The sequence below is a fragment of the Hylaeus volcanicus genome, chromosome 6 (assembly GCF_026283585.1).
Source record: "Hylaeus volcanicus isolate JK05 chromosome 6, UHH_iyHylVolc1.0_haploid, whole genome shotgun sequence".
NCBI lineage: Eukaryota > Metazoa > Arthropoda > Insecta > Hymenoptera > Colletidae > Hylaeus > Hylaeus volcanicus.
The window spans coordinates 24221384-24233851 of record NC_071981.1 but is presented as its reverse complement, the minus strand read 5'-3'; the positions used below and the strand labels follow the sequence as shown (position 1 = coordinate 24233851).

Here is a 12468-nt window from a genome sequence, read left to right as displayed (position 1 = left end):
AACGACGTTTTTGCGCACGCGAATATCTCTGACCTGAAATCAAACGGAAGCGGTAGGTATATCTTATATTCATGGAATCGATGAGTCAGACATGATTTTTGGAGAAAGCAGAGTTCAAGGATTAACTTTATAATTTCTTGGTGGATCTACTCAATTAATCAAGAAACTCCTAAATCGTATGCATGGAAGACATTAATATTCAGGAGAAGTCTATACCAAGTTTCATACAAAATGGTAGCATTGGTATTATTAACACGTTGATCTCCATATGGGTTAGGTTTGGGTTACAAAGCTTTTCACCAAGAAATTAAAAGAATGAATTCCCAAAGATTACGTAGTTCCGAATCGTTTCGAAACGACATTTAACAGAAATTTTCTCGAATATTAGCCTGGCAGTTGGCCCGTTAAATATGGATTCCAGATACGTTCAAAATGGCGTCGAGTAGGGAAAATGTGCCGAAGTAACGAATTAACTCGAATTTGAACCGATCCGAGAAGCGAGGAAACATTCGGTCACGATCTGCACCGAGGAATATCTAGATGATCGATCTGAAGTCGCCAAGGTACGCGCACAGGGTTGCTCGGGTAGGAATTCGCCCTCGAAAGTGGAGTAGAATCGAAACCGGTAGTGCGCGGTGGTAGGTGGTTGAAAGCAATATGGCGGACGGTGGTTGAATGCGCGCGCCGATCGACATCGTGGTCCAGGGTCGTGCATGCCCGCTTTCTCCGTTTATGGACCAATCGCATCGCGCCTAGAGGAGAAAATCAATAGGCGTAGGAGCCACGGATGACGTCAGCCTGCAACCCGACGATCGACCGATGCGACGCGGGCGGCGCCGGCCAATTTCTACGGAGCAATCAATAAGTAAAGATATCCACGATGTCGGCAAATAGCACCTGACGTATCTTTATTCCGAACGACTCCTAAACATCTAGAAGCATTACTCGAATGGAATACCTAGACACTCTTCGAGCACTACTACAAAATCTAACCCCACAGCGCCACGTTTCATTTTTAGATACGTTAACATCGTCACCGGACGCTGTCGTTACTTGCATCCTTGTATTGCTTGCAATCGTTTTCCAAGCAAGCACGAGCAAAAATTTCGGTTCTACGTCACGGGTTTCGTTCTATAATATCTTAAACGAGAACTCGAAAAGTATAGAAGGAATAGTTTTTTTCATGATATCTTTTATTTACAGGGATGCAGAATGTCGACTGATCGTTCTTCCGAGATTCGCGCTTTAAGAACTGAAGCGACGACTGAAATAAAAATGGTGAATTCCTTGGAAAGAGTCCTACGAAACTATTTGTCCGTAATTTCGTACTGTGGGTTACACATACATATGTACCCAATAGCATTGACGTGTGTTCATTTTTTATGAGGCGCCGTTCCGGAAACGTGACTAGGGCATCCATGAATATGTTCTCTATCATAAAAGAAGAGTAAATTCTAGTACCGAGGTTTACGTTACATTCTTTTTACCACGTAAAATTATAATTCAACTAAATCCGATTTGGTTTTATTTTCCATCGCGACAAAATTAAAAGAACGAATTAAAACATATTTTTACAATGTCCCCTATTTCAAACAAAAATCCGAATTTTCTAATGGCCTGATCGTCGAGGTATATTCATACTTGAATAGTCAGCAGTCAAACCCACAATACTCCTCAACGAATTTAATTTGGCAAAAAGGTTTACTTTTACACCCCGTGATCCTTTCAGCACCAGCCTTCCGTGAGGTTGCACCTGTATACTCTAATTTCAAAAAACCCTAGCCCGGAAGTGTGTTACACTTCTGTAGTAACGATCCACGAGCCGAATGTATTCGTGTAAAAGTATACCACGAGGTAGCTACGTGTTTTCCTAGCAAGGAAAAAAAATAAAGAACCGTAGGAAAAACGAGTCGATTCGTTGCGCGTTGACTGGGACGAAAGCGCCACCTTCGTAATTAACGCGTCTGGTAATGCCACTAACGTTGTGAATCATTCTGCAACACGCTGCGAACATGTCTCCCGATTAACTACTTTCAGAATTTATTACATAGAATGACACTCGTCGACTACGTACTGCTCGATATTCGTCTGAATGCACATGAATTAAGGTCATATACGCCAAACCCATTTAAACATTCATCTTAATATCATAGAAACATTTACATGCATGTTTCTATAACAAAAATCTTAAGTAAATGATCAATTACAAACGTTTCATACAGGTCTTAAAAGTAATCAAATGTGTCCAAAAAACTTTTCTTAAAACGCGACGAAGATATAAAGCAATTTGGATTCTAGACGTACTTTTGCATTTTTTTTTTTTAAATTATTACAATGCTTTGCGACTGACTTCAATTCAGGCAACAACGAAGCACTGAGGCACAGAAGAACGCAGTGCTAAAGAAATTTAAAAAGTGTCTGACTATGGTTGGACGCATCTACTGTGCATTCAAGTTAATAACACAAAAGGGGAACACGATTTCTGACGTAGACCAAACGAGGACTCGCGATACATGACCCATTGCGTACAAAATAAACCTATGATGCCTATAGAGATGATGCTAGATTCTTGTGATAATAACGAACATGATATTTAGCGAAACTGCTTAAAGTGACAAGAACGCTTTTCACTCACCAGATACGTAGGCAGTGACGTGAAAACAGCTGAGGTACTCCTGCCATACTGGTTCTAGTTCCGCGACGTTCCTCGAAACACAGCGTGTACGCGTCGCAACGCGAGGCAACTCGACTCTAACCGATCGATTATTAACACGACGAGTTAGGGGTCTTTTTCTTCTTTCTCGGCACTCACTCGTGCAGCTTACCAACCGTGTGGCGCTGTCGACCGTTCCTTCTTCGCGGAGCGTTCGTAACACTTCACAGTGTTTCGATCGCGCCAAATATAAAACCACCGATAAGATATTACACAGATAGGACGTACAATGGGAATTTCTAACTCGTGCACTGCAGTACTGACCGCGTTAAAAATCAGCGGTTCTGTGGCGCTCTCTATGCTCGAAGACGGTGATTCCAGGAACCACGTTCACCTTCATCACCAAAGTCGGTAAAAGTTTGTAATCTTGGTCTTTTGATAATGGCTCTATCAAACCTGTACAGAAAGTATCGTAACAATGAGTTCCATCCATTCTCACAGCTTGATGCGGGAACAGATGGAACTTAACATGTTAGAGAAAACTGAGAATAAATTACTTGAAATATCGCGTCTCTGATATCTTTCAAATTGTAGAGAAATGGAAAATAATTTTTTCAATTATTATAAGGAAGTTACCAAAATATGTAACGGTATCCATATGCAAAGAATAGTACTAAAATATAAATGATACTTTACTGATAATATAAAGACGAACAAATTTGTTTTGATAGGTTCATTATTACATATGAGTACAGTACATATGAAATATATGTAAATATATAAAATTGTGAACGCCTTATTAGGACAATTAAGACGACGAAAAATACGAAATGATGTTTAGGAAAAAAGTTCGTACTAAATAACCGGTATCGATACTAACGTAGTCTCAGATGCGATCACTAAACGTAACCATTTACTCTAACATCCAGCAGCACTCTTGAAACGAGAACTAACGTCGTTCCAATTAACAATGTCGAAGATCGCTTTAACATAGTCCGGTCGAACATTTTTGTATTGCAAGTAATAGGCGTGTTCCCAAACATCGATGCCCAAAAGCGGTACTAAACCAGTCGTCGCTTGCAATGGATCCTGATTACTGCACGTCGCTATCCTTAGCGACTTTGCCTGCTTATCGTATCCAAGCCAACCCCAACCAGAACCCTGGACTGCAACAGTACTTTCAGATAGGCGTTTCTTCATTTCTTCCATGCTACCAAAATCCTTTTCAATTTGTTTAACGAGAGCAGCTGAAAAATGAAAAGCATTTTACAGTTAAGGTGTACCTGCTTCGCTGTTCAAAGGATTTACTTTTAAAAATATTTACCATCAGGTTTACCACCATTTGGCGACAAATTGCACCAGAAAATCGAATGATTCAAATGACCACCACCATTGAATTTGATTGCAGGTCCCAGTGCAATTTGTGTGTTGACATCTCCTTTTGCCACAGCATCTTTCAGCTTCTCCTCAGCAACGTTTAAATTATTCACATATGTTGCATGATGTTTAGAGTGATGGAGCTGCATAATTTCAGCACATATGATTGGCTCCAGAGCTTTGTAATCATAGGGTAACTCGGGAAGTGTATGCTTCGACCTTTTAAATGCATCTTTGCTATGGACCATAGAAAGAGAGAGTTAGTTTAGTTTATTTGCAATATATGAATTTTTAAAAGTGTGCAGCAGAAAGTTTAAAAAAAAATCAATTAAGCAACCCTGGAATAAAACAAAGATAAGAATTGATACATCATTAAAAATAATCTGTATAATTTAAGTAATAATTGGTTCATTTTAAATTCGATAAACGATTACTTTTTTTCTACGTTTTAATCGAGGCAACATTAATACTCATGTCATATTGACAAAGTACTTATCTAACCTTTATGCCAGAGGTCAAACTAAATTTAAATGTATTTCTACATTGATACTTAATATAAAGAGTTGAAAAATTGTATATTAAGTATGATGTCAAATTTGCTTTAAGGATCAACGTCTTTTAATACAAATGAAAAATTTGTTCGAACTTGACAGATACATCGAAAACACATCACGAAATGTCGTTCACAAATTTTCAATAAAGTGACGACCTGCATAACTAGATTATAGAATTTAATTCTGTAACCTAATTATAAAAATTATTGTACGAATTGAAAAATATATTTATTTAACTGTAGAAACTATCGCTACGCCATAACAGATATTATCGATTCCAAATCTCAAGAATAGTTACCTAATTATTTCTTAAAACACAATTGTCATGTTTTTAAATGAAAGAATAAATACAAATTCGCTGTACACGAAATACTTAATAATAATAAAGGTATAGAAGAAACTAGAGGTTGGAAATTATATAATATCGTTTGTATCAATGTACATAAGTGAAAAACAAGACAAACTTACATTGTACTGGATAACAAAGTGCGTCTCGCCGCGAACATTGTTGTAATTTTAACAAATAAAATTGCCTGTTAGGAAATGTAATCGAAAGTTGCAAAACGAGAACGTATTCCAACCTATCGCGAACCGGTGCAAATATCACAATGCCGTGAAGATCGCAAAATGGTTCGACTTCGAGTACCAAACGCGCCAGTCTCGTTTATTACGTCACAATTTGTCCTATCGAGATAAATAATTAAATTCTAAGTAATTCCTTCTTACTTGTATACTATAAATTACGAGAAACAAAAAGTTTTCAACGGTAACATCTCGTAACGAAAAAACGATTGATTTACAACTAACGATTTGTAATTGTAATTCATTTCAGCAAGTAAAATACTCTGTATAATCTTTCAACGAAAAAAAATATTTTGATTTGAAATTATTAGAAATTCATTGATATTATTTAACTACATAGTTACAATGTCAATTAAAATAAACAATAATGGGACTTTATTCAATACTCTACGATTGTTTTAAATAATCAAATTTGTATTTCATAACGAGATTTTTAATGAATACGTCACACTGTACAACAGTAGCAATCGATTTATATGAAAGATATATTTGAATTGAATTACATACTACTTATACTGTAATTGTTAGTTATATTCAAAAAATGATATTCTCAGTACGAAATATATTTACATTATGTACTATTACATGTCAAAATTATAAAAAAGGTAAAGAAAAAGTAACTTTTATCAAAGAAATCATATGAAAAACACGTTTTTGTATAATGATAATAGAAAATAGTAATGTAAATATTTTGTACACTTGTCCTTGAAAAAAAAAAATTAAAAATACAAATATGATGTTTTATTAGTTGTGATGCCAGTCCATATATTTTACTGACATTAATGTTATTTTGTATTTTGCATAATTTACAGGTATTTAATAAATCTAACAAATAGACCTCAATTTTATTATACACAATTAAAAGCACATTTTATGCACGAGTTACGCATGACTACACGCGAGTCTCGCAATGAAAAAAACAATACATACATACAAGTTATTGCGCACAAATCGTGTATAAATCTACGTATGTGCGTCGTCGTGTATCAGATATTAACATTTGTGTATTTACATAATAGAAAGGCATACCCTTAATTATTGTTTTATTGTTATTCATGTTCTTTGTGATTCTTTCAAAAAATCTAACAATTGCTATCAGTGTCCTAACGAATTTACAGTGAGCCGTTTAAAAACATTGATGCATTAGTTTACATGGTCACACATGTTTCTTTTTGAAAATTTCAATATGATTTAATTCCAAAAGAAATAATTTCAACTATCTATCCCTTTATTCCAACGCCGCATTATTTTGTGTACATATTATTATATGTAATCGTGTTTACTTGTTTTTGGCATTAACGTGACTTATGCATACTCGAAAAAGAAACGTATTTACATATGCATATCATGAAAAATAATACAAATTGTTGACAATGATCTTTATTTCTTCTTTATTTATATTAGAATTTTCGAATGATCAATAGAATGTTAGATTTAGATTTTTATCTTGTACGGTATAACAAATCACGTTAAGGCCTATTTATATGTAACAAATGTTATGAGTATAAAATCATCCTAAAAAATTGTTCATTCTGGATCGCTTTGAAGCGTCTCACCATTAGTGAGAACTAATGCGTCATCATCGGCTTCGTTATAATCAAGAGAAAGGATGCTCTCTCTTCTCTTTTTCTTATGTGTCCTTTCATCATCACTACCTGGAGCACTTTTGTCCCTTTTGGTCCTGTCCCTACCCCTTGTTGTTCTAGATAGCACCTCCTCCCCATTAGTTTTACTGTTACTTCTATTATGACTTTTGCTTCTTAATATCCTCTTACTGTTTCGATTTTCTTCATGTTCTTCCTCCCTATCACTCAATTCCTCGTTCTCCACTTTAATAATCAAGGCGGCTGAGTCACTGGAGCTTTCATCGTTATGATCTGCTTGATTAGGCTTTCGTTCTACACGATCTGTTCTTTCAGTACTCGAGAACTCACACTGAGGCGACCGTCCCGATGATAACGGTGGAGTCCTAGCACCTTTGCACACATCACTATCCTCCGTCGACTTCGAAGTCTTTGTTTCCGAAACTGAATTTTCATCCAATTCCTCTTTCTTAATCGGTGGTGTATGTGGAGACAAACCATTCGTTAGGTTATTTTCACTGGAACTCGCCTTCAGTGCTGCATTTTCTTGCTGCAACAACGTTACCGACTCACGAGCTTTACGCAACTCCTGTTGCAAGAAATAAATTGTACTCTGCATTCCCTCTACATCCTCGTCCAAATCTTGCAAAAACTCGTCTAATTCTATAACAAAAAAATTAAAAAAGATCGTAACTAACTTGTTTTTTTTAGCATACAATCAGATTTCGGTAAGTCGAAGTTGAAGGAAAGTGGAAAATATTCCGAGTTATAAGAATTTTTAGATAGAGCTTCGGCTGTACTTAACGTTGATTGGTTATAGAAAGATATTAGGAAATAATACCTGACTGTGATTTCTTCATTTCTTCACTGAAACTTCTCTGAAGTGCAAGATCTCCTTCCAGCTTGGCAATTCGGCCACTGGCGATCATACGACCTAATTCTTCGTTTTCTTGATATAATAATCTGCACTTTGCCATTAATCTTTTTCCCGTATTGCTAAAAATGAATATAATACGTGAAAATATTTATGAGTTAAATTTTAGAATTAACTGGTTTCTAAGAAAAATATGATAAATATCTACCTGTCCGGTGTAAATTTCCACGCACTGAGTTCATTTTGGGTGTCTTCTAATTTAGCTTTCGTTGTAACAAGTTCTTGCCGCAATTTCTGGATTAAAATATTAACAGCTGGATCTAGCAGGGCAGATCTTAATGCGGCAGCGGACGGAGCATGAGCAGCTTTCATTTCAGCAATTTGATTCTACAACAAATATGCATTAAACTCATATTAAGAATATTAAAAGACAAAAATCTTCTTTATTACAGAATGTAGAAAATATGTACATACAATATACTCCTGTAGTTCCTGCTCTTTAGAGGCAAGTCTCCTGACTAAAATTTTTTCTCTATGAGATGCTTCTGCATGTTGCTGCCTGTATTTGTTTTCAGATTCTCTCAATGAAGTTAGTTCACCTATAAAGGAATATTATGTCATTTTTTCTTTTAATTGAAACTTCACTGTTTAAAACTATCTATGTGCCTCATCAATTTGTTACATACTTATTATAATCAATTAAATACAATGTATGAAATACAAGAGTTTCTTTCCAAACTTATAAAAAGACATATAAATATACAAATTTGTATATAAATAATTTTCAATTCACTTCAACAGTTACAGAACACATTATCTGCTTATGCGCGAATAATATATAAAATAGTAATGTAATCATGCTTTAATTTTCACTTTTACATAAAAAAGGATTTAAACGATTGTATATTTTTATATTGATATATACAAATATGTATTGTAATTCTAAATATGTAAAGAAAATGATAATATATTAACTCAAGTTTACAAAGTTGATATATCAATACTGATGTTTAGATAGATGGAAATATAAACTTAATAAATGTATCAATTAAGGTCTAAGGATATAAAAATATCATAATCTTATTCACATTACACAGCTATATAGCATTGTTAGAACAAGATTTATGATTTAACATTTATATAATTCCTTCTGACTATTTCTTTTATTATGTATCATTTCTATGGTTAATTTGTGTAAAACTCAAGTGTTGCATGTTTATCCGAATGATACATTTTTCGAGATAGTTTAAAAATTAGTATACAAATGTATGAGACATACAGAGAGCTTAAAACCTTAAAATATATGTACATGTATAATATAATGGTACAGAATACTCTGCACACTTTTTTAATACTTCATAATTTTATATTTTTGGTGAAATAAAGCATAGTGGTGAAAATCTACTACATACTCTTTTGCCCTAAGTGCGCATAAACAAAATATGTTTTTATAGGTATGTGACATTGACTGCCTGACAACTGACATTTTTAATTAGCGCATACTTTGAGTTTGGAGTCGTTGCATCGTGCCATTTGTGAGATTCTCTGTGCTTCCACCGAGACCAAGAGTGGATGTTAATTTTCTTCCACAAGAATAGACAGACTACTTGTTGCAGACACAGATGTTGTCACAAGATGACTCCCGGCCTTATTCGATCAGGTTCGTATTTTTCATATTGGTATTTGGACATCAGGACATTATGGTGCAGGTACAAATGCATGCATGAATTGCGTTCGTAAGGGGAATAGACAGGGATGGATGTCTAGGAACATAAGTAAAGTTGTTCAGTTTCATCAGACATATCTAAATATAAGATAATATTAAAGATATATAGATTGGGATAAGAATTGTTAGGACTGGAGAAAGCAGCTGGAATGTCAGATGGTAACTGCATCAATTAAAGGTTTCGTACTTCACCAAGACTTAGGTTCACGCACCCCTGGCACAGTGTTTTGTAGGCCAAAGGGATGACATAGGGCCTCTGTTTTAACTCTCCTGAGTTGTAAATTCAGAGCCAGCAAGGATGTTGTATTTCATTTAATCCTCGCTAAGTGGAAACTCGATATCCAATGTACACATACACGCACGCACTGTCCTGCTTCTGGCAGTGTAGTTTGCTACACTGTAGAAAGATACGCGCACACTGCACAGTCACTTACAAGATCATATTAAAAGTAAGCTGTGTGTGTTTATTGCGACGAGAAGAATGATTTATAGTGAACACATTCAAAGAAACCTCGTCATCTCTTCTTGTCACACAATATCACTTTTTTTTCCAAAATACACTTTGCTTTTAGTATTAAGTAATTTTTAATATCAATGGTAGCGCAACTCAACACCAGGCGATAAAATTTTGCATTATTTGCGCAATACTGTATTAGACTCTCTCATATATGCGGTATACATGACCGTCACACCACTTCTGCTCACCGATAAAATATCAAACACTGGTACATATTGGCGTTAATTTAATTGCGCGCACTACACATCACAAATGTAGTTTTGAAAATTTGTACAATATTAGCATATCACTAACCTGTATCTAAAAAGTATATTACCAAATTGATCTATCCAATACTTAGACGGATACATAAAATTTTCTACAATTTACGTTCGCTTATCAATGTCATAAGAAGTGTTCTTAAGAATTTCACCTACATAATTATGCTATTTATTTCCTCAAGATTTGTTCAATCTTAAGACTTACAAGAAACTTAGTGTCATTAGAATCCTAAACACTTTAAGAATAAAACGCTTGGTCCCTATTCTTAGCGTCCCTATAAGAGTCTTGTCTCTTATGAGAGACCGTTGTGTTCTGGCATTCGTAAATTCGCTTAAGAAATGTGGTGAGTGAGATGGTCTCACTCATGTGATCTCAGTACCTTCCTGGGCTGCCGCCTGGGCCTCTAGACACTCCACATACAAGTCCTGTTCATGCCACTTGGCTGCTAGCTCGTCCTTTGTCATGCTGTCCAATTGCTGTTGCGATAGCTTCAAACGCCTTGGTTGCCTGGGGGATTGAGGACTGCTTGGTTTTCCCCCTGCACTATTGTTCTGAGGACTTCGTGGTGAGGATGGACCTGCGGACTTAACATCGCTGCACTCCTCTGCCATTTTATCAGAAGTTACTGAAACCACACCCAGGGCCTTAAGTAACTTTTGAGGTTGCTTCTTCTCCTTTAGCAGTTTATCTGCGATGAAAGTGTCGACGGTATGTTGTCAGTGCTAGCGCACATTTGTCTGAAAAGACAACATTAAAACATTATTCTTAGAAAAATTCAATATAAGAACAATTTAACAAATAAAATAATGAAATACGTTAAAAGTTTTATTCATTTAACAATTTTCTGCTGGTTCATTTAAAATTGATAAAAATTAACCTTAGAAATTTATTATCAATGTACATTTCAAGGTTACATAATTACAATAGAACAAGATTAAAATAAAATTCGAGATACAAACTTGTTAAAGATGGTAAATAATAATTTGTTTAAAAGTCCAATATCTAAATTCTTCAAAGAAATTATAGTACTTTATACCACAGACTAGTATGTCATGTTTGATGTTTCATCGTAGAAAATACAATTTCCGCGTATAGGATATTATGTAAAAGCTTCTAACGTTAAAGCTATCACTGTATGTTAATCATGTAAAAATATAATGCATACATGTATCATATACAAAAACTATTTCGCCGTTACAAATATCATTATTATCAATCAGGGACGGCAATCAAACTTTTCGAGGGCGCAGGTTCAGACCCGGCTTTTGGAACGTACCACGTGATTCAAACGGGTCACGTGGCACCCTTAATGTTTTATTGCGACATGCAGGGAATGTAGGATCCAGTTATCTATAGTCGAAGGGAACATTGACGCCATTATGTCGACATGTCTGCCATGAAACAGAATTTCGCGGTATAACATTGAAATTTGTATTCGTCTTGTTCCAAGCGTTGTTTAACACCACTTACACGTACGAATTATTTATCAAATTTCAGAAATCTATTTAGAAAATGTCTCAATGTTTATACAACTATCCAGATGTTCGGTTTTTATAGGATAGAATACAAATAAAGGCTCCTAATATTTAGCTAATGTATTATGTTCATTTCATGTACCTGATCTAGTGACACGCCTATCATTCCACTGAAGAATGTTTGTATCCAGCGTTGAGTATATCGTGAACCGACGAAACGCGACACCATATATGTGTATACGTACATATAGATATGCATATATATATACACACAAATGTAATTTCGTAGCTCTTGCGAGCAAGTAAAAACCACGGTTTGCGAGTTTCTCGATCGATCAATCGGTGAAGCGAATAAACGTTACGTGCTGAGTCTGTCTCGATGTTCCACGCATTCCAGATGCAATATTGATACACGCACTCAACAAATATATCGTGTAATTCCTCAGAAAGTATACCACTATAACTGAACACAGTAATGTAACTAATCACGAACAATGATTACCGCCGACCCCAAGAGTCAGAATGGCTAAAGAAACGAATATCAGCGCATGCTCCAATCACGGTTGTCCAACTACAATGCTGACATAGAAATGTCCGAATGAGTATGTGAATAAACACGGCATAGAGAACGTGCAAGTCAAAAACCAACACTCCGAAGAAAACTTCACGAGATCGAATAGGCCATAATTTCTTTGCTCACCAACCGTGCGTCTAAATCTTAATTTTACACTTTATTAATCCACAGCCATCTTAAGTACGGCGCAAGATGTAGATACATAATATATACATATATATTATATACGTATTTTAAACGTCGAATCACAGATTTCTGTACCGAGTAGATCTGAGTAGATCGTTGTGAAGTT

General features: G+C 35.4%; 3 protein-coding genes across 23 annotated transcripts in view; all 3 read right to left on the bottom strand.

Moving 5' to 3' along the window:
* LOC128878977 (kinesin-like protein unc-104) overlaps positions 1-3191 on the bottom strand; it is a 38601-nt gene extending 35410 nt beyond the window's left edge. For 5 of the 17 annotated variants that reach the window (XM_054127690.1, XM_054127693.1, XM_054127694.1 and 2 more), the window contains exon 1: positions 2636-3191. The gene's annotated coding sequence lies outside the window, so the exon portion shown is untranslated. The remainder of the gene's footprint in view (positions 1-2635) is intronic. The other 12 variants (XM_054127696.1, XM_054127701.1, XM_054127698.1 and 9 more) reach the window with 12 other exon arrangements.
* Positions 3192-3327: 136 nt separating this feature from the next.
* On the bottom strand, positions 3328-5257 carry LOC128878989 (superoxide dismutase [Mn], mitochondrial). Its single transcript, XM_054127736.1, has 3 exons — positions 5053-5257; positions 3978-4267; positions 3328-3900 (listed from the first exon to the last, which is right to left on the bottom strand). Exons 1-3 carry the CDS (start codon positions 5088-5090, stop codon positions 3572-3574), a joined length of 657 nt encoding a protein of 218 aa, XP_053983711.1. The 5' UTR covers positions 5091-5257; the 3' UTR covers positions 3328-3571.
* A 733-nt stretch (positions 5258-5990) lies between these two features.
* On the bottom strand, positions 5991-12426 carry LOC128878985 (pre-mRNA-splicing regulator female-lethal(2)D). Of its 5 annotated transcripts, none has more exons than XM_054127719.1 (6): positions 11745-12426; positions 10507-10864; positions 8098-8222; positions 7832-8010; positions 7591-7745; positions 5991-7412 (listed from the first exon to the last, which is right to left on the bottom strand). In XM_054127719.1, the coding sequence occupies exons 2-6, from the start codon at positions 10736-10738 to the stop codon at positions 6694-6696; spliced, it is 1410 nt and encodes a 469-aa protein (XP_053983694.1). In that variant the 5' UTR covers positions 10739-10864; positions 11745-12426; the 3' UTR covers positions 5991-6693. The 5 variants fall into 5 exon arrangements, with proteins under 5 accessions (XP_053983694.1, XP_053983695.1, XP_053983697.1 ...); XM_054127720.1 differs by lacking the exon at positions 11745-12426 and adding an exon at positions 11293-11390; XM_054127722.1 differs by lacking the exon at positions 11745-12426 and adding an exon at positions 11087-11107.
* Between the last annotated feature and the right edge of the window lie 42 nt (positions 12427-12468).